At 44.3% G+C, this 20,190-nt stretch overlaps 1 protein-coding gene across 1 annotated transcript; it reads left to right on the top strand.

The window, feature by feature from the left end:
- Window positions 1-326: 326 nt before the first annotated feature.
- specc1la (sperm antigen with calponin homology and coiled-coil domains 1-like a) lies at window positions 327-19,065 on the top strand. The gene is made up of 16 exons (XM_079161935.1): window positions 327-464; window positions 5,866-6,028; window positions 6,123-6,252; window positions 6,344-8,016; window positions 8,402-8,609; window positions 8,870-8,943; window positions 9,887-10,062; window positions 10,397-10,560; window positions 10,720-10,841; window positions 11,415-11,505; window positions 12,057-12,146; window positions 12,242-12,398; window positions 12,692-12,794; window positions 14,477-14,593; window positions 14,694-14,753; window positions 15,426-19,065. The coding sequence occupies exons 2-16, from the start codon at window positions 5,903-5,905 to the stop codon at window positions 15,513-15,515; spliced, it is 3,381 nt and encodes a 1,126-aa protein (XP_079018061.1). The 5' UTR covers window positions 327-464; window positions 5,866-5,902; the 3' UTR covers window positions 15,516-19,065.
- Window positions 19,066-20,190: the final 1,125 nt, after the last annotated feature.

Raw genomic sequence — 20,190 nt, 5'->3', positions numbered from 1 at the left:
ATAATATTTAAGGTGTTTGATATTTTAGAGATATTGTAAAGATGTATGTAAACTTTAGAAGGGTTCATTATTGGTAACTTTGGCCAACATGTGCCCACTAACGCTCCTCTTAATTGCAGAGGGTGTGAAGGTGTAACTGGTGGACTTGGTTGAGGAGAGGCGCTGCAGACTTTTGGCCGAGCTTCTGGAGTCATTTAGAAGCACTAATAAACGACCCACTGGATACTGAGAGATCCTGGAGGCAATAAAGTGTCCCCCCTGTCCAGAGGGTGATGCTGAGATGATGCAACCAGAGGAGGGGGAGAGAGGATCATCCGGCTGCTGCCAACAGAAAGAAACTCACGAAAGAAACCGATGCTGCCTGCAGTCTGAAGTTGTTTAATGAGCGAACTGTTAGCGCCGACAAATGACGAGTCGTCGGACATTTATCAACGTATCAAACAGAAACATTAGGAGAACCTCAGGTATGAATATTTCATCTTCCTACTGACAGAGCGCTGTCTTTTTACCGGCTATGCTAACATCGATAGCCTACCCCTAGCATTAGCAACCTTAGCTTAGCCGTTGCTTAACTGACAGTTGAGGTGAATTAACGGACAGAAAAGAAACGGACAAACCTACTCTAAAGTTACGTTGATTACGGAGACTCGCTTTGTTTGTTCATTTGTTTTAAATAGCAAACAATTAATGTTTTAAGCACCATCAAACCAGATTTTTGGTCAGCTGTCAAGCTAGGAGAAATCACTTGGACATATACTAAAGAAAATTTCAAAATAAGTTATGAGGTGTTGACATGTAGCCTCAGTGTCGTTCATAATTAAATGTGCGTCAGTGTAACTGTGGTAAACGCAGCTTTATTTAACATTTAAAGTTATTTAAGTTGAACTGCAACAGTAGTTTTGTTGACTTTTGAATTTGTCACAAAGCTTTTGTTTGTAGCGGTTTTAAATCAATTATGTGATGCATTTCTAATTGGGCTACTTTTGACTGCACATCTTTACAAGCCTTACGTTACCTATAGTTAAATATTTTAAATTAATTTCGCTAATGTAAGGTATATTTACACCGTTTCTTATAGCACATTGGAAGTGTCTTGGCTCTTACTATCTGCAGTATAACCCATATTACATCTACTATACTTTACTTTATATCATCTATTATACCTCTACTTTAACTCTAGGTATATTATCTTGATCTGTCGGAGTTTTGATATAATAACAACAGTGTCATGAACGGTTGTGCTTACGTGTCTAGCTCTGTGCTTTTGTTTTGAAGGCGTGTGACCAAACAGGAAGTGAAATTACTGACATTCCCTGCGTGCCTGACCTAATAGCTAACTAGCTAGCCGTGTTATCTCCTTGGTTTTAAAGTTGATATTTAGTCTATAACATGAGTGAACCATCGTACGCTCACTCCATATAGTGGGTTTGTTGTCTTCATCTCAAAGTGTTGGTTGGTGGAAGCATCTGCTTGTGTGGTTGAATGACACTCTGTCTGGGCTAACGTTAGCCGTGCGGCTGCTAATGTAGGTGTAGCCCGAGAACAATGTAAATGTGCCACCCCCCTGAGAAAAGTCAACAGTGAAGGGATGTTTCAGCATGTCAGTGGCCTTTAGGCATAATATAGCAGAGCTGTGGCCTCTGTTGAGTATCTTCCTAAATCCTCCTCTCTCTCATACTCACTTCATTTTAAATCATCTCCCCTTTTGACCACAGATGTTTCCCAACTTTCCTGGAAATGGCTTAGGAAGAGCAATATTTCACAGGCCACTCTTTAAATCAATGTCTTGGTAAATCTGACTTACGAGACACTCCTTGGCTCTGCCGGATCATTGCTTTGCTCTTAGATAATATTTCTTTTTTTGGGGGGGGGGGGGGGACTCTCCAGCTTTGGGAACTTTCCCCCGAGGTGAGGGTAAATAAATAAACGTGTTCCCAAGACAGCCTAATAGGTCAGGATTACACTCATTGGTTAAATGTATTAAAGATGGTTCAATTAGTTGTGGTAGGCAGGACTACTCACACAAACGCCACAGTCTTTACCTATACAAATGTTAATGTAAGCCTACATCATAGCTTGTTTAATTGCATTCCAGGCTTGTGTATTAATAGGCATATTATTATATAATGAAATTCAAGGTTTGACAGTGTCTGCTCTGTCTCAGGCAGACTGGTGCCTGCTTGTCGTACACACACACAGTCACCCCTTTTTCACTGGAGACGCCACCACAGGAAACTGATGTTATGGCAAGGAAGTGCCTACCCGCAGTTAAAGCGTGAATAAGGAAGGCGAGCAGGGAAGGGGTATTAATGAGTTACTAGACCACTGCTGCCCCCCTCTTCTCTCCCCAGACTCAACTCGGCTGTTTCTTCTTCTGCGTTTTCCGTCTCGTGCTTCGTCCGGCTGTCTGTGAAGGAACACTACACATACTCTTGTTCCTTTGGCCAGCCTCGGATCAGATCCATTGCCTTCATTAACACTGACATTGAGTACTGCAGCTCTATTTGATTTGAATCAGGATTAAGTGTTATTGGCTTCTGGCTTATCAAGGAGCAGCTTACATTCTGCAGCACACAGAGCTACATGGCTAAATTGAGTCACATGTCAATTCTGTGGACAACCTCTTAGCTCTCATAGTATGGATAATGATGGACGTTTTGTATTTAATAGGCAACATTATTACATTTTTAAATAATCACATCCTTTGATATTTTGTAGATTCTGAATATCAGCACCCACAATCTTTCTTCCTCCTCAACAGAGTTATGCAGTTAGCTAATATTTTAGAAAATGTCTGCTAGTGGCAGAGAAACCTTTTCATCTCAGCTATATTTAAACAACAATGCATCATTATCTCATGAACGGTCCTGTGGAGTCACCAAAGGAAATAGTTTTTCAGCATCACAGAAACGGCATTGTTTTCGATGCGGTGTGATTCATCACAGATGTTGGTGTATACGACGGTGGAGTCTGAGAGGCTAGTGTGTATAAATGCATGGTATGTGTATTGCAGTTATTGTTTTCAACGTTTCTAAAGTGGTTCACACACACAAACCCTTTTTGCTGCAGAGTGAGAGAGTGAAGGAAAAGGCAGCTGCCCCATTTAGCTGCACTTCTGGTGCACAGCCTGTGCTCCCATGTCTATTCAGATCCAATGAAAAGAGATCTGCCTTCAGCTAGCTGCTCCCTGTTTCAGACATCTGCTTTGACACACATTCAGCTATTCAGAAAACTGGCTGCAGGAGTTTCTGAGTGCACATGTCAGTGCTCTGGGAAAACGCCCTGTCAACCGTTTGTTTTATGAATAAATACACGCATACGCAGTCCGTACAGAGTTATGTGTGCAGATAAGGCTGGGAGGTATTACATAGAGGGGTCATAATATAGTGTAAAAGTAAGCTGAGTCCTATCGATTGTCCTGTAGCCTCAGCTGGAGACGATAGTCGCTTGGTGGCATGTATGAGTTTAGCAGCTGCGTTGGTGCTCGTACACGTCTTTGTACCCCTCACATACGTAAGAAGACATGCGCAGCAGGACGGTCGAAGTGCTGGCAAGACAACAGAAGCTTCCCAGACATTTATTCAGAGCTGCGTATATAAGTTCAGATGACCTGTCGACATACAAAGTCCAGGTCTGTGTAACGTGTAGTGAGACTTGTTCAGACATGATTATGGTGATGGGTTATTAACATAAAAGCTTCCAAATAAGGTGATGCCTGTGGGGACGCAGATGTTCAAACCGAGGAGCGCAACCCATCAAAAGACTTTATATTCATGAGTGGTCAAAGAAGTTGCAAACATGCTTCAAAGTATACTCAGAAAGTTGAGTTTGTGTCATAACCATAACCATAACCCTGCTGTCTGTTTTTCAGGGACTAAAATCTACCAGCTGAGACAGATTATTCGCCATTTCCTCCCCATGAGGCGGGGAAGATTGTTTCTTTCTGAACTTACACATAACTGTCTGATGGCATGTGACCTGTGTTTTATGGCCGTAAGAAGTAAGAACAGTAAGCGTGTTATTTTGAGTAAAGATTTCAGGTCCTGCAACTTCACCTTTTTATCTTGAAGTCCCGTCAAACTCTCCTCCTAACTCTTCTTAAAGGCCCGGGCTGTGTGTCTTTGTCGTATGAATTAGGTGAAGCTAAACACTTCTCAGCATCTACGTCACTGGAGGCCAAGGTTAACCCGACAGAAATGATAACCAAAATAAATATTGCCACAGGCAGTATGAAAATGGATGGCAAGCCAGTAGGCTCAAAGCAACATCTGTACAAAAGAAAACACAGCTGAAATCTACTAGAAAAGTATTTGTTTTTGAAGAGAGTTGAGTTGTGGTTTAGTAGCAGGTTATTTAGGATTCCCTGGAGAGAGAAGGTTGATAGTGTGGCTCGGATGGGAGCCATTGTGGGCCGATCACCCCTCCCGCTCCGGCTGTATCAGACCTTAAATATTGATTTATTTTCGCTGTGTGTATTTAGTTAAGATTCATGGAAATGCTTCAGTCTGCGTATTGTCTAAACATTTGTGCTCTACATGCGCTACAATACATCGGTCAGCTTCTCACAGGGTTCTGTTTTAAAGTCTGATTTACTGCGGATTAGTGATTATATGTATTTCCATATCCGAACAATAAACTTCTGCTCAGGAAAACAACAAACCTCAGAGATATATTGTTCCCAATGCACAATAACTCACTTTGTTTCCTCTCAAGAGCCTTCGAGCAAAAAAAGATCTCCAAATCTGTGCTAAAGTACTTACTCTTTGTCTCCAGCTGCGTCCCAAATCACTTTTCTTGCTATCGTGGCATCAAGTCAGGTTCTCCTCATACCTGGACGCAACATGTGAACAGTACGGAAAAAAGAATAAAGTTTTATACACGCTTTTGTGATTTGGTTACCGCCAGTTTCACCGCCCTGTCCACTGCCAAATGAACACCGTTCATAGGCAGCAGATAAATCCAACATCGCTTTAGGTGCTTCATTTGAAATAGTTTGACAGAATATTTTTTTTTGCCGCCATTAATTCAAGCCACATTTTCGCAACAATGCACGAGGCAGCACACCAGATCACGCTCAAGAATGTGCTCCCATTAAATAGTTATTAGGAGTCTTTTCTGGGTTGTCGAGTTGTTTTAAATAGAGCACCGGTAATTGTGAACTGGAATGAGCACATCTTGCACGAACATGGCACTAAATGATTTCTTGGCAGTGCGAGATGATTATTCAGTGCATCAGACCGGTTGCCCGGTAACAGACTAACACACTCACATTTTTTTTTGGGCTCGCTAAATATGACTGCAGTTGTGTTGGTTTGATCTGAGAAGGAATCTACTTTTTTTTCCCCCTTTTTTGGGGCTCTGCTGCTGATTGTTCTGCGCAAGAAGAACTCTGTCTTGCCCATCTTTGTCCATGCAAACCCCCCACACTGATTAAACTCTATCAACCCGATCGTGTTTGCAGCTGACAAGCGAGTGAAACTCTGAACTGACTGAACCATCACAAACACACGAGAGCCATCTAGTGGAGGTATCGGTTGGCCTTTTGAAAGCCTCTATTTCAATGTCCAACCTTTTAGAGTCCTGTATCAGCCCCTACAGCTGTTTCAACAGCTACCAAATGTCACTGCAGAATAAGCGAAGGAATATCCACCACCGCCCAAACGCCAACTATCTAGAATAAAACCACCGAGACGACAGATAGGAAAAGGTTTTCTACAAGTGCTCAGCTATTCAGTGTGGTCTCACCTTTTTCTAGTGTTCAGGGAATAGCCTCTGTGGAAAGAATTCCTCCTCCGTGGAAAACTGGAGCTATCACTCTGCGCACTGACACACATTACCTTTTCTCCTCCCCTCCTTCGTGCACAGATTGAGCTGTAAATGTATCGGCGTCACAGAGCTCAGTATGAAGAAGTCGGTCCGGCCAGCGGTGAGTAAGGTGAGCGGAGAGCGAGGGAAGGCGGAGGCCACGGCGACGTCTGGGACCGGAAAGCCTGCAGCCAAGACCAGCACCACTGCACCTCTGTCTAAGGTAAGAGACTCGTGACGTGACCGACTACATGCAGGTGTGAATTTGGTTTGTAAGTGAGTTTATTGGTTGTTGTTTTTTTTTGTGTGCTTTTCAGGTGAAAAGCAATGATGATCTTTTAGCAGCTATGGCCGGAGGATCAAGTAATGCCGTCAACAAGACCAAGAGGACGGCCTCCATCGGGACTAATGCTAGCAGCCTAGACAGCAAGCCAAAGACAACGTCGGGTAATATTCTACGCCCACATCCGAGTTTCATCTTTCGTAAGTTGTTTCACTGAAAATGTAAAGAGTACTTCTTCTTTTTCTCTCTTACCAGGTGCTTCATCCAAGCGGACGACCACTTCGATTTCCAAGGAGCCAAATTCATCACGAGACCGTCTCCGGACATCCAGGACCTCGGCCAATAAGAAGCAGTTGGTCTCCGGGACAGCAGCGGGCGACGCAGCCTCGGGGAAGCGCTCTCGTGGCCAGCTCCTGCCAGAGCCTGATGGCCGTATGAGCAAGTCTAAATCAGACGGCCAGATCAGTGATAAGGTGGCTCTGGAGACCAAAGTGAAAGACCTGTTGGGTTTGGCTAAAAGCAAAGATGTGGAGATCCTCCACCTTCGCAGCGAGCTGAGGGACATGAGGACCCAGCTCGGCTTGGGAGGGAAGGAAGCGCCACAGCAGGAAGAAGCTGGGGAGGATGAGGAGGAGGAGGAGGAGGAGGAAGAGGAGGAGGAGGAGGTGGAGAAGCCCCTGGTTTCAGCCATCACAGCAGCTGATGTGGAGTCCACTCTGATTCTCTTACAAGAGCAGAACCAGGCCATCCGAGTGGAGCTCAACCTGCTGAAGAGTGAGAACCGGATGCTGAAAGACCGGCTCAATGCGCTGGGCTTCTCTCTGGAGCAGAGGCTGGATGCGTCCGACAAGCTGTTCAACTACGCCTCCCTGAGCCCGGACCTGGCCGTAAGCAGCGGGCAGAGTGATGGCGGCGGAACGGGTACGCTGACCTCCTCGGTGGAAGGCTCGGCCCCCGGCTCCCTGGAGGACCTGCTCACGGGACACCAGCACGGAGGCTCAGCGGACAACCTCGACAGTGAATCTAGCGAGGTCTACCAGGCCGTCACCTCCAGCGACGACGCCCTGGACGCCCCCTCGGGAGCCTCCTCGTCATCCGAATCGGAGTGCGCGCCCAGCAGGGACCGCTCGCGGAGGGGCAGCAGTGACAATGCCAGCGAGGTGTCAGTGGCGTGTCTGACGGAGCGCATCCACCAGATGGAGGAGAACCAGCACTGCACCGCTGAGGAGCTCCAGGCCACGCTGCAGGAGCTGGCCGACCTGCAGCAGATCACCCAGGAGCTGAACGGAGAGAACGAGCGGCTCGGCGAAGAGAAGGTGATCCTCATGGACTCCCTGTGCCAGCAGAGCGACAAGCTGGAGCTGTACGGTCGACAGATCGAGTACCTGCGCTCCCTGCTGGATGACCATCACATATCGTACGGACTAGAGGAGGACATCAAGAGCGGCCGCTACATGGAGCTGGAGCAGCGCTACGGAGACCTGGCAGACAACGCCCGCTTTGAGAGAGAACAGCTGCTGGGGGTTCAACAGCACCTGTCTAACACTCTGAAGATGGCTGAACAGGACAACGCCGAGGCCCAGGAGATGATCGGAGCGCTGAAAGAGCGGAACCACCAGATGGAGCGCATCATGGAGTCCGAGAGACAGGGTCGGGCCGCCATGGGGGCCGCTCTAGAAGAGTACAAGGCCGCGGTGAGCAGTGACCAGGCGGAGCTGAACCGCTGCAGAAACCAGCTGGACCAGGAGAGGCAGAGGGTGGCCGAGCTGTACTCCCTTCACACGGCCGGGGATAAAAATGACATCTGCCAACTGCTGGAAGGGGTGCGTCAGGGGAAAGAAGAGGCGGAGGCCAAGGCGGCGAAGTTGCAGGAGGAGCTGAAACAAGCCCACAGCGAACTCACCCGGCTGCAGGAGACTTTCAGTAAGGTGAGTGGAAAAGCGAAAGAGATTCAGAGATGTCAAATCGCAGGCTATTACAGAAATAGTGTGCAGGGCATCAGTTTCCTGAAGCCATAGGATGCTAAATTTAAGTGTTTGGCCTAGATGGGACTGAGAGTTTAATTGTCTGTGGAGCAGAGCCAGATTCAACCTTGTAAATGTCACAGATTCAGCATCCAGGTCTCCAGAGTCTACCTTCCTGTTGGTACCTCATCAACCACTAGGCAGAGGATGTACTTAACGCACTGTACACAATACATCTCTATCAATAACTGTATGCCACTGCTGCAGCTTTGTTGGACATTAGTCAGCTAATTACTTCTTGGCTTGTTAATGAAATGAACGATGCAACTCTTCCTGTGTGTGCGCGCAGCTGGACAGGGATTACAGACACTTCCAGGAGCAGGTGCAGCAGCAGATGGCCGAGCAGGAGCGCATGCTGGAGAAGCAGCGCCTGGAGCTGCAGGAGAAGGAGACCGAGATCGCAGACATGAAGGAGACCATCTTTGAGCTGGAGGACGAGGTGGAGCAGCACCGAGCTCTCAAACTCCACGACAACCTCATCATCACGGACCTCGAGAGTAAGCGGGCTGAACACACGGAACAGTGTAAACTCGTTGTGATGGTCCGACTTTGACTGACTTTGTAGGTTTATGCGCCCTCATGTTTGCTGGAGCACCCAGTAGGAACCAATGACAATGTATCATGTTTCACATCTCAAAGGTCTTAATCTCCTGGCACCATGTGTTTGTCAAACTTCCTCTAACTGTGAATCTTCAGTGCAGTAACACTTGTGGTATTGAGTCAAACAAACATGCATTCACTTATATACCTGTTTCAGACTCGGTGAAGAAGCTGCAGGACCAGAAGCACGACATGGAGAGAGAGATTAAGATTCTTCACCGCAAACTGAGGGTAAGAGTGCTGCAGGCGGGTAGTGAGCTATTTGAGGGCAGACATGCAAAGAATAGTTTAATTATAATAATAAAAGGATTGCTTCATTAGGAGAAAGGAAGACAGCACATGAAACTGTAGCAATTTCAGGCTCGACACTGGTTAAAACCATAGACTGTATCTTCCTCCCATTGAACAAATGTGAAGCCAAAAATATTGCCGATACGGGCGCTGCCATATTGCACTGGTGCCAAAGTCTGTGCAGTAGTGGTCGGGGGTGGAGCCACACTATTGAGGTCCCGCCCATAAACCGGCCAAACCCAATCACGCGCCACCTAGTTGCTTTACTTACAACAACTAACCATAATATCTCTGTGAATACATTTTATGAGTTATTTTATATAAACTCATTATTCGTGTTTCAGAAACATCATCTACGTGATGAATGTAAATATCTTTATATACAGACAATCATGGTTATTGAAATCTCCTCTTGAAATCTCCTCTCGACGTTCCTATCACAGCTTTTTATAGCATCAAATAACTATTTAAAAACAAACTTACCAAACATACATCAGTCTGATAAGAACTACCTAAAATTACAAAAAAACATCTTATGGGAAAAAATGTATTTGACTTTTGATTTTTTTTTTTGTTTTGTCCATGTCCCATTCACTAACATGGAGAAGCTTTATGACCTTTACTGCAGCCAGCCACCAGGGGGCGATCAAGATATTTTATTTATTGTTTTATAGATATTTCTAAACTCTAAATGTATGCTCATGTTTCTCGTGTCCACTGGCTGTATGGCAATATGTGAATTTTGCTGATACGTTCACATCAACTTTATAATATGATATTATATCAGATGTCGCAGCTTTGTTGCCTCCAAGTGGCCAAAAAATGATAAATATTGCGTTAGTAAATAATGCTGTTGTCTCACTGTGTGTGCGTGTGTGTGCAGGAGGAGTCGATGGAGTGGCGTCAGTTCCAGGCTGATCTGCAGACGGCTGTCGTCATTGCTAATGACATCAAGTCCGAAGCACAGGAGGAGATCGGAGACCTGCGGCGCCGGCTGCTGGAAAACCAGGACAAGAACGAGAAGCTGTGCAAGGAGCTGGACGAGGTCAAGACCCGCAAGTAAGACCCACGGAGAGACGCTTGGACAAGCTCCAACGGTCGCGCTAACATCGTCTGTCTTATGTTTGTAAAACAAACGAGGGAAGCTCTAACTTTGCTTATGTGATTGTGATTCATGGTGCTCGGTTACAGGGTTTGCGTCCATTTATCTTTGGTGAATCCCACAGTTGAAAAATTGCCTTTACAGAATAAACAATTTATTTATTTCCCCATAACTGTCGCTACAACATGATATAAACCCCGGAATAAGATACTTCCTCCAACCATGATGTGGAAAATGACAGAGTAGGAGTTCTGAGTGTACATACTGAGCAGAGTACTGCGTGTTTCCCAGGCAGGACGAGGAGAGAGGCCGAGTGTATAACTACATGAATGCAGTGGAGAGGGACCTGGCTGCTCTCAGACAGGGGATGGGTCTCAGCCGGCGATCGTCCACCTCCTCGGAGCCCTCGCCCACCGTCAAAACACTCATCAAGAGCTTCGACAGTGCCTCACAAGGTACCCCACAACCACAACATGCTCCGCTTTCCTCACTTTTATCCCCTGCTTGTCCACACACAAGGAACTTATCTCCCGACGCAGTTCATGACATCAGGAGTTGTGGACCAGGTCTAAACTGAGCTGTTTGTGTTCGTTCCCTTTCCGCTCTTAATTTAGGTCCACCTTCCAATGGGAGCGCCCCGGTGACGCCAACAGCCGCGGCCGCACCGATACCACGCACCCCCCTCAGCCCCAGTCCCATGAAGACGCCCCCGGCAGCTGCTGTTTCCCCCATACAGGTACAGGAGGACAGGCTTCACGTGGATACGTTGCTGCTGTTTTCACATTTCATACTTTTCAGTGGTTAGTTAGAAGCTTTATTGACCGCAGTGTGAAAAGACGCCTTTCGACTAAAAACTACGTAACATGGAAAACTTTAAAAATGTCATGTGAATTAGTATTGAATACGATGGCACAGTAATCATTAAAAGTTCTTAGAAAATGGTCCAAATAACTTTATCTGTTCACACGGTGAGCATACGTCTGTAAGAGTATATCACTTGTATGTGAACTAACCATAATAAATCAAAACACACATAATAAAAATAGTTTTTACTGTCCTGTGAAATCCATGTCTGTGTGTTTTTTAAAGAGCAATTAAAACCCGCTTTGTTCTGGTGGGTTTTTAATTGTTAGTATTATTAGTTCAGGCTGCGAAATCACCAAATTTAGAGACACTTGGTTTTCTTTGGACAGCAACAATTAAATGTACTATTTAGAAATGTTGCATTTACACGTTTTAGATTGTATTTTTCTCAATTAAGACAACTTACAGGATTTGTAATGCAGAAAGCTGTTATTTGTTGTTTCAGAGACACTCCATAAGTGGCTCCATGTCAGCCGCCAAGCCGCTGTCCTCCCTGAGTGATAAGAGGCCCAGCTACACAGACATCACCATGCCAGGTGAGTCAGCCGTCACAGTGATCGTTTGAACACACTCCATACGCCGTAGAGGGCAGAATAGTGTGCTGGTGAATGTGGGTCACACACAGGAAATGCCAGAGTCCAATGTCCTCCGCTACACTTTTGTCACAGTGACCTGAGGACTAACGGGAATGGACTTCCGCTCTCTCGTGACTGTTTTCCCCTCAGTGGCCTGGAGTTGACAGTGAGCAGGTTTACTGTATGTTGACTTCATGTTTGAGTTAATCAAAACACTGGAGTGGACGATAAGAGGCAAAAGATGAACCACCACGTAATGTAGAATTTCCCACAGTTCGTTCTCACCAGTAATGAGTTCAAGTGTTTTATGTGAACGTGCAGACTAGCCCATAGCCTCCAATGTTCCATTTATTTTTCTCTGAGTGATTGTTTTCTCGTTGCCTCGTTCGTCGGTATTTCCTGAGCTCAGAGGAGCTGGAATGTGGCTCTTTTATTGACCCCGTTATCTAATTGCAGAGTAAGTCCCTTATAGAAGCACTGTATGTCATGTAAATACTGTGATTTATCCACAGCTGAGCACCTTCTCAGGGGAACCTCGGCTAGCCGACCGCCATCTGTCCACCAGAGGGTCCCCAACATGGACCCCACCAAGACCATATCAGGTCAGAGATGCTGAGTTAAACAAACTTATTTTAAACTCGGTCGATAGTTTAGTTTAAAGAAAACGGTCTTTAATCGTGTCCCCCATCCTGAGCAGTGTCCCGCCGGAGCAGTGAGGAGATAAAGAGGGACATGTCTGCTCCAGATTCCTCCTCAACCTCCCTGATGGCTATGAGTGCTGCCTCCTCCCCGCTCTCCCTGTCCTCCTCCTCCCCCACCGCCTCCATCACCCCCACAGCACGCAGCCGCCTAAGGTACCACCTGCTGGGCCACCGACTCACCTGTGTGTTGTACCGATGCGATACGAGTCGCTCACGCTGCCGGTTTAAAGTCCGTGTTTTCATTCTGGTCAGTGATTTTAATCTGCCGGTTTGACTTCACCTCTTCATACTGTAGTTGTGATTGGTCTCCTGACAAAACATACAGCCCAGGACGGCTCTCCGAGCTCGCTAAGCAAACATGCTTAATCTGCTCGCCTCACTGACTTAGTAAATGTGTTAAAACTGTGAGTGTTTGCTCACATGTGTCTTCTGTGTGACCGCTACAGAGAAGAGAGAAAGGACCCGCTGTCGGCACTGGCCAGAGAGTATGGAGGCTCCAAGAGAAATGCTCTGCTGAAGTGGTGCCAGAAGAAGACTGAGGGTTATCAGGTAGGTCCCCGGAAGGTACCAGCTGATCCGATCCCACATGATGACGTTTCTAGAACTCTTCCCCTAATATGTTGGGGAAGAAGCTGGCATTAAGAAACAAACATAGCGAAAGGTTTTACAAATCACGGTCTGTTTACAGGAGTTGGGGAGAGAAAAGAGTTTGTATGAAGCCTTTTGTAATCTGATTACCTGCCTGAAGTGATGAGTCGGTGTCGGTTGAGTCTGAAGAGTCAAAGCAGTGACTACAGAAGAAGGCTATGCTGAATTAAAAAAAAGGTCATTAATTCCTTCATGGCAAGATGGAGTTCCCTGGATCATATATGTCAGAAACAAATATGTATTTCAGTGGCGTGTTGCCAGTTCCCGTCAAAAGCGACAAGATGAGCTTCAAAAACAGTCGTCACAGTTTTTCCTTCCACTGGTTTGAGTTTTATGGTAGTATTATATATTTTGTACTACATGCCAGAAACTGATGTTTATGTGCATAGTTAAAATCAATGAATCTGTCAAGAGGGTAATCATTTTATGAGGGAACATTGAGAAAAATATTAACGTTTAACTGAATCTGTAGCAGCTCCCTGAGCTGTACAGTGACTGTGACAAAGCATGAACGTTGTCCTGGTGATTACTAGTGATAACAGCAAGTACAGTTTAATACTACAGTTCCCAGAATTCTGGAGGCAGCAAACACTCATTGAGCAGCCAACAGAAGAGTAAGAGGAGTTTGTTACCTTGCCGAGGAGTTTATCTACCAGCCCTCTGGCTCCTCCATCTCGTTTCATTACCCTTTGAACTCCCTGAATGCTTTTTGATTTGAAGTATCAAAGCAGAAAATGTTGGGTTAGAACTAGAAGTAAACTAATACGGCTCTGATACGGTGTTAGAAAAGTGAAGAGTAAACGGTGAAGCTGATATCAATGCGATCAAATGGTGAAGATGGATTACATGCTGCATCATTTCCTGTGAATCTCTCGTACACAGCGAGGGAATGGCGGACTCCGCCACTAAAAATGAAACCTACTTTATAGAGTTAAGAACAAAATGTAAATACTTTTTGCAGAAGAAATTCAGACCATGAGTAGAATCACCAACGGTGGTTTGAGGTCATTAAAATCAGAGCAGAGATAATAAATGTCAAAGTTAAACCTAGAAATGAGTCACAGGTGTGTCAAGAGTCCTCTTGCCACATTGAAGCGGTGTTTACTCCTTTTTAAACTGATGCAGGTTGTGGTTACCATGACATCCGTGGTTCCTCTCCAGGAAGTGTGCAACATTTCACACATCCTGCAAGTTACCTACCTGACAAAAACACGAGGCTATCTCTGAATCATGGCGACACTATCCAGATTATAGTTGAGGAGACTCTCTTGTCGAGTTGCATTTAACCTTAGTGGTGGTTTGAAAATCACAGATTTACAGCCTCCGCAAAGGTCAGCAGGCAGTTGATGATGGAAAAGATGATAAATATGATATGGATGAGTACTGTTGACACGTCATATAAAATCCCAGGTCTGTCAACAGATCAAGCTGCAGTTCTCTGTGGTTAAATCATTTTAAAGAGTTCCATGACAACTGAATTTATACTCGGCTCAGATCAGACCCACAGATTGGTTTTCTATTGACTGTTTGTTCTGTCGAGTTAAATCAAAGTTTAAGTGGCTGATCGCCGCTTTGTGTTCCAGAACATTGACATCACGAACTTCAGCAGCAGCTGGAATGACGGCCTGGCCTTCTGCGCCGTGCTCCACACCTACCTGCCCGCACACATCCCCTACCAGGAGCTCACCAGCCAGGAGAAGGCAAGTAGAGCCCCCAGGAAAGCCCCGACCTTTAGGCCACCACGACTCCGTCATCACCGTTGTGTTAGAGTGTGACTTTGACTCTCTCTTCTTTTCTCAGAAGAGAAACTTCACCTTAGCTTTCCAGGCGGCAGAGAGTGTGGGCATCAAATGCACTTTGGTAAGCTTGATACCAATATGAAACGACTTTATTCTGATAAATATGAGAAAAAACAAAATAATGGGAAAAACTGTACTCTTAGTGTAAAGAAGGTAAACGGGGAAAAATCCAGACACAACTTTGGGTCAGATGAAATGCCTTAATTAGGACATTATGTACTGTATGCTCAGAGGAATGTCTTTCTCTCTTTGACCATTTTTAGAGTTATTATTTTTTCCATCTTTTTTTGATATGTCCCCCTTACTCGTAATGTAAACATACTGACATTCTAATCATTAACCAGAGATGAACTACAGTACGTTTTTCAACTGTACAGTGTGGCGTCTATAGCTCTGCTTTCAGTTTCATAAACTTCTCTCAACCGCCGAAGTATCAGTGAATAAGAACCCAAACTGTGCGGCTAGCCATTGTTTAAATCCACAGAGCTTTATTTAAAATCCTTGTAGAGATCCCAAAGTTTTCAAGAACACCACATTTTGGGAAATGCACTTATTTGCTTTCTTGCCAATAGTTGATACCACTTCCATTTCTGTACAATAAAGGGACCGAAGAGACACTTAGCTTAGCAAACAGACAGGAAACGGTTGTACAGATACAGTAAATGGGACAGACGTCTTGAGTTTAGCGGTGCGTTTTCCTCCTTAACTCTCTCTCTCTCTCTCTGTGTTCCAGGACATAAATGAGATGGTGCACACAGAGAGGCCGGACTGGCAAAGTGTCATGACTTATGTCACAGCCATATACAAGTACTTTGAGACCTGACTCCGCCATCTCACCCACCCTGCTCCTGCAGCACAATCAGAGCCACGCCAGCCCTCCTGAGCTCTCAGCAGCCTCTCAGACCCACCAACGACTGGTATACCTCACTGCGCCCCCCCCCCCCCCAACACCACCACCACAAAACACCCAGTCATGCTGCATGTCGGTCCTCCGTATTAAGCAGCACTAAACCTGAACCTCACTGGACTCGCACACAGATGCTACATCCTTCCATTGCAGCGTAGCGGGCGCTTTGTGTTGCCTGTTTGTCTACTGTTACACTAGTAAGCCATGAGAAGTAACTCTGGTCAACCACGTATGAACTGACCTGCGATCATCTTTTCCTTTGGTTCACTCCTGAAGGAGCTGCATGAGAAAGGAACCACGTCTCAGTGCCTTCTACCTGGCTTTTCTTGGCGGATAATATTCCTAGTTTCCAGGGGAATTCCTGCAAAATCAGACTGTTTTTTTTTCTCTTTTCTTGTTTGTGAATAATTTGTGGAAAACATCAGCTTCTACAGAATAACAAGCCAAAAGTCAGAGATCTTGGAATTCCCCGGACAACCATGAAAACGGAAAAGACAGACGCAGCCTTTTTGCACCAAGTCTTCCAGACGTGACGGTTCGATACAGATGCCTCTCTCTTTCGATGGACAAAGTGCCTGTGAGAGTTATGATGCAGGAGACCAGGATATGAGCTCTCTCTCTCTATGTGCCAATCCTCCACAGAGGCCGGCAGTGACTTTTCACTACAGTTTGTGAAGCTGAAGATTTCGGGAGTTGTTGCCAAATATGTTTCACAGCCTTGCGATTGTCGATTTCTGATGCTGCAGACAGCGTCGGGTCGTGACTGACAATATGAATATGAAATATGCCATGTTCTACAACACTACTACACACTAAGCAGCACTAACACACTCGTATGATGCTTGTTGTACACTGGTGTGTATGGAGTTGAACACTAATGAGTGTTTGCGTTTTGTAGGCCTGCATTTGCCGTCTTAAGACTTCTTTCATTAGGCACATACATGCACACAGCATCATTTCATCGTAAACCAAAATATGAGTGAGTAGTATTTAGTCTTTAGATACAATGTGTGTTTGATTGACATTTTAAGTTGTGTTTAGATCAGAGAGCCTTAAACTTTAGAGTCTAATCAGAAAAATAGACTCAATGCGGCGTTCATTTAAGGAATAGTTCAACTTATTGGGAAATACAGATATTCACTTTCTTGCAGAGCGTTAGATGAGAAGATTGATTCAACTTTCATGTTCCTGTACGGTAAATCTGAAGCTAGAACAAGGAGCTGGTTAGCTTAGCCTAGCATTAAAAAAAAAAAAAAAAAAGCTCGCTAATTGACATGTTATCTCTTAATTGTCTCTTTAGTCCTCGAGTCTGCTTAGAGGAGCTTGTTGGCAGATTTAGTTCGTACAAAGCCCGGCTAGCCGTTTCCCCTCTGTTCCCAGTCTTAATGCTAAGCTAAGCTAATCACCTGCTGGCTCTAGCTTCATATTCAACGCACAGAAATGAGAGCGGTGTCTTCTCATCTTTCACCCGGCAAGACGGCAAACAATTGTACTTTCTAAAATCTTGAATTATTCCTTTAACATTCATCATCATTTCTAGCTCAAAATATGCACAAGTAATTGAACATTTCATTGCGCCTTTGACTTATTTTGTGTGTGAATACTGATGTGGTGTTAGACAGGTAGTTTTTTGAAATTCCTAGTATGACTTACAGTTACTATAGAGATACTTCGCAGCACACAATGTCATATCATTTGTGCGATTTCAGTCGGCAACATTAATGTTGTGCATATCGCTTTAAGTCCCCTTATTTAGTATTTACTAGCAATATATACGAACATGTAATCAATGGTTTATGACTCACTGTCATGTAGTTGTAAGAGCTTTAAGGACATTTTAAATGTTTAATAATGTATAGTTTGTCAGCAGTAATAACTTCTTCTATTAAGACTTATTTATATCATTACAACCGTTTCACTATATTGTCATTATTTATCTGTTAATATCCTACACTTATGGTTGTCCACAGGAGGAATTATAGTTGTGGACAAATACATTAATAAACACTTTAATATGCTTACAGCTACATTTTCAGTAAATGATAAGCCTTTTATTAAATGTATTAACTGCTTTGAAATGCTAAATAGGGGGATTTAAACTGAAGTGCCACCATGTTGTGCTGTGTTTATCGGGCCTCGACATACCAAGTTCACTGTATTTATTTTGCATGGTTACCAATCGTTGTAGTGAGGTCATTGCTTTATGTATGTGTGTCCGGAGTGTCTATGAATCTACTACACATACAGTACGTAGCTGCACTGAGATAAGCTTGTTGTATTCCGCACTAATTTCCTGCCTTAACCAGTTCAGCCGAGGCTTCTGCGAGTGAAACTGTGACATTTCAAACCGCGGTGATCTTTGTGTCGCAGCGTGGAAATCGTCACTGAAACAAGGTCCTTCTTGTTTGAGCCCCTTGAGGAACACTTAACAGCGAGTGATGTCATCAGCCGTGTCTGGTGGAGGTGACCACACACACACACACTCTGCTTCGACTTGGATCAGATGAGGCTGCCAGCTGGCATCAATAGCAACATCAGATACGACATCGTTGTCTCGATTTAGAAGCACATCCTGCCGAGCCGCATCAACACAGTGTGTACAGCTGCATTAGACATTCAGTGGTTGAACGTTCGCACAAGAGCCTGCAACAATGACAGTTTTCTTTATTTTCTTTGTGTGTGTGTGTGCAAGAGAGTGCGTGTGAGGTATTTAATGACATTTGAAAGCATCGGCTCTCTGTTGATAGTGGTTGTGTGATAGCATGTTGCTGAGGATTGTCAGCCAACAGTTTTTATTGTGTGTTCCGCTTGGTTCCCACGCCGGCCCACGTGTTTTATTGCTCCCGTCAGGAACGTGTGAGAGCTACAGAAGGAGTTGAAGCCTCTCCATCCTGGAAGTGGAATGTGTTTTTGATCACGCTTTCGTGATCCTGGGACTTTACGAGGTCCAGCGTGTGCCGATATGTAGAGTGATCGATGCACGCGAGGAGAGACCAGACGGCTGGCAAAAGCTAGGAAGCACATTCCACCTCCACACGATGCCGCCACGAGGGACATGTTACACTATGTGGGACCTGAGGTGTGTGTAGCTTTACCATAACGAGCAAATGTGAACAGTGCATTGTGTCTTTATTGGGTCCACTTCATCACAATACATTTATTTTTCTTTGTGTTTACTTGAAAATGCTCTGAGAATTCCACTGAACCTGCTTTAGTTTGTCTTTTGTTTCCATGTTGCCTTTTATTTTTACAATCCATGCCGCATTTTGTTTTTGGTGTGATTTTTATTTTTTCCTCATCACACTACATGCAGTGCTGAAATGGTCCCTTTGAAAGGGTAAAGCTGAATGAATACGTGTGTGTGTGTGTATTTGTGCGTGTCTTTGTGTGTAAAGGGACTAAGCTACAGTATTAAGTGCACATTACGATGATAATCAGTAAGAAATAAACGAAAATGACAAATTCTGTCTGGTTTTGTTTTGCTTAATTTGTTCTGGGACCATTGAAACAGACTCGTTTGTTGGTGGTTTTAACTTCCGAATAGCCCAGATGTAACCTTTCTAGTTGACTCACAGTTGGGGGGACTGAGGGCAATTGTGACACACTTAATTCATCCAATCAGAATCAAGCTAGAGTGATGACACTCACTCTGCACATGCTCAGTATAGGATTCTCTCTCTGCCTGTGGAGGATTGTTTCACCATGGCAGAAGATTTCAACAAATAAAAACAGATTTTGTGGTGTGAAAGTTACTTTTTAAATATACAGTTCTTCTGCTGTATAAAGTTTAGTTGGCAGCGAATTTAAACTTACTTCAGTTTTATCTCTATAGGTTATTGGTTGCAAATGAACGGACAACTGATGCTAAGCTAGTGTACGAGATGTTGACCAAATAACCACCTTGTTTGTCTGTTGATATGTTTTGTTTGTTAGAAAATGAACATATTTCACTAATTTAAAATGTAAAATTACATTTAAATGGACTGTGTTAAAATACATCAAGTAACATACTTTTTGTATAAAATGATGTGTTTTCTATCTGTGGAAGCAATTCACAGAAAGTGTGAGTATATATATATGTGTATATATATATATATATGTATGAAGTGCTTTTATTTGATACAGTGTGTTAATATAAGGGGTAAATTGTACCACTGACTTCTTGCATTAAATTTAATATTGTCTTTAAAAAATATATAATTTATATTATTAATGGTGCACTTATATGTTTCTTATATCAAGCGATGACTCGTGTATTTCAAGTAGTTTATGAAATGTGAGGACACATTTTAAAAATGTTACAATTGTCCCTAATCTCCCCTAATTACTAAACAGCGCACTTAATTCAACAGTAATTAGTAAATGTCATGGCTCTAAAAGCCTAAAACAATGATAAACGGGATAACTCGTCTCAGGTTTTAACACAGACACACCACGTTTTATTGTGTGTCATCAACAGACTCATCTGACTACACAACAGGCTTTTAACTGATCCGCCCCCAGGAGAGGAAACACGGGCTCATATCAGGCTGAATGTGTTTCATGAGGGAGGTGTGTGTGTGTGTGTGTGTGTGTGTGTGTGTGTGTGTGT

Source organism: Pholis gunnellus (assembly GCF_910591455.1).
Source record: "Pholis gunnellus genome assembly, chromosome: 6".
Classification (NCBI taxonomy): Eukaryota; Metazoa; Chordata; class Actinopteri; order Perciformes; family Pholidae; genus Pholis; species Pholis gunnellus.
The sequence above is the reverse complement of the archived record's forward strand: the minus strand, read 5'-3'. Positions and strand labels throughout refer to the sequence as shown.

Excerpts from the sequence above, each read along its gene's own strand:
- specc1la (XM_079161935.1), top strand. The coding sequence starts at position 5,903 with ATGAAGAAGTCGGTCCGGCCAGCGGTGAGTAAGGTGAGCGGAGAGCGA. Across the intron at positions 8,017-8,401 it reads TGCAGGAGACTTTCAGTAAG|CTGGACAGGGATTACAGACA; the intron begins GTGAGTGGAAAA and ends GTGTGCGCGCAG. Across the intron at positions 14,754-15,425 it reads TGGGCATCAAATGCACTTTG|GACATAAATGAGATGGTGCA; the intron begins GTAAGCTTGATA and ends TCTGTGTTCCAG.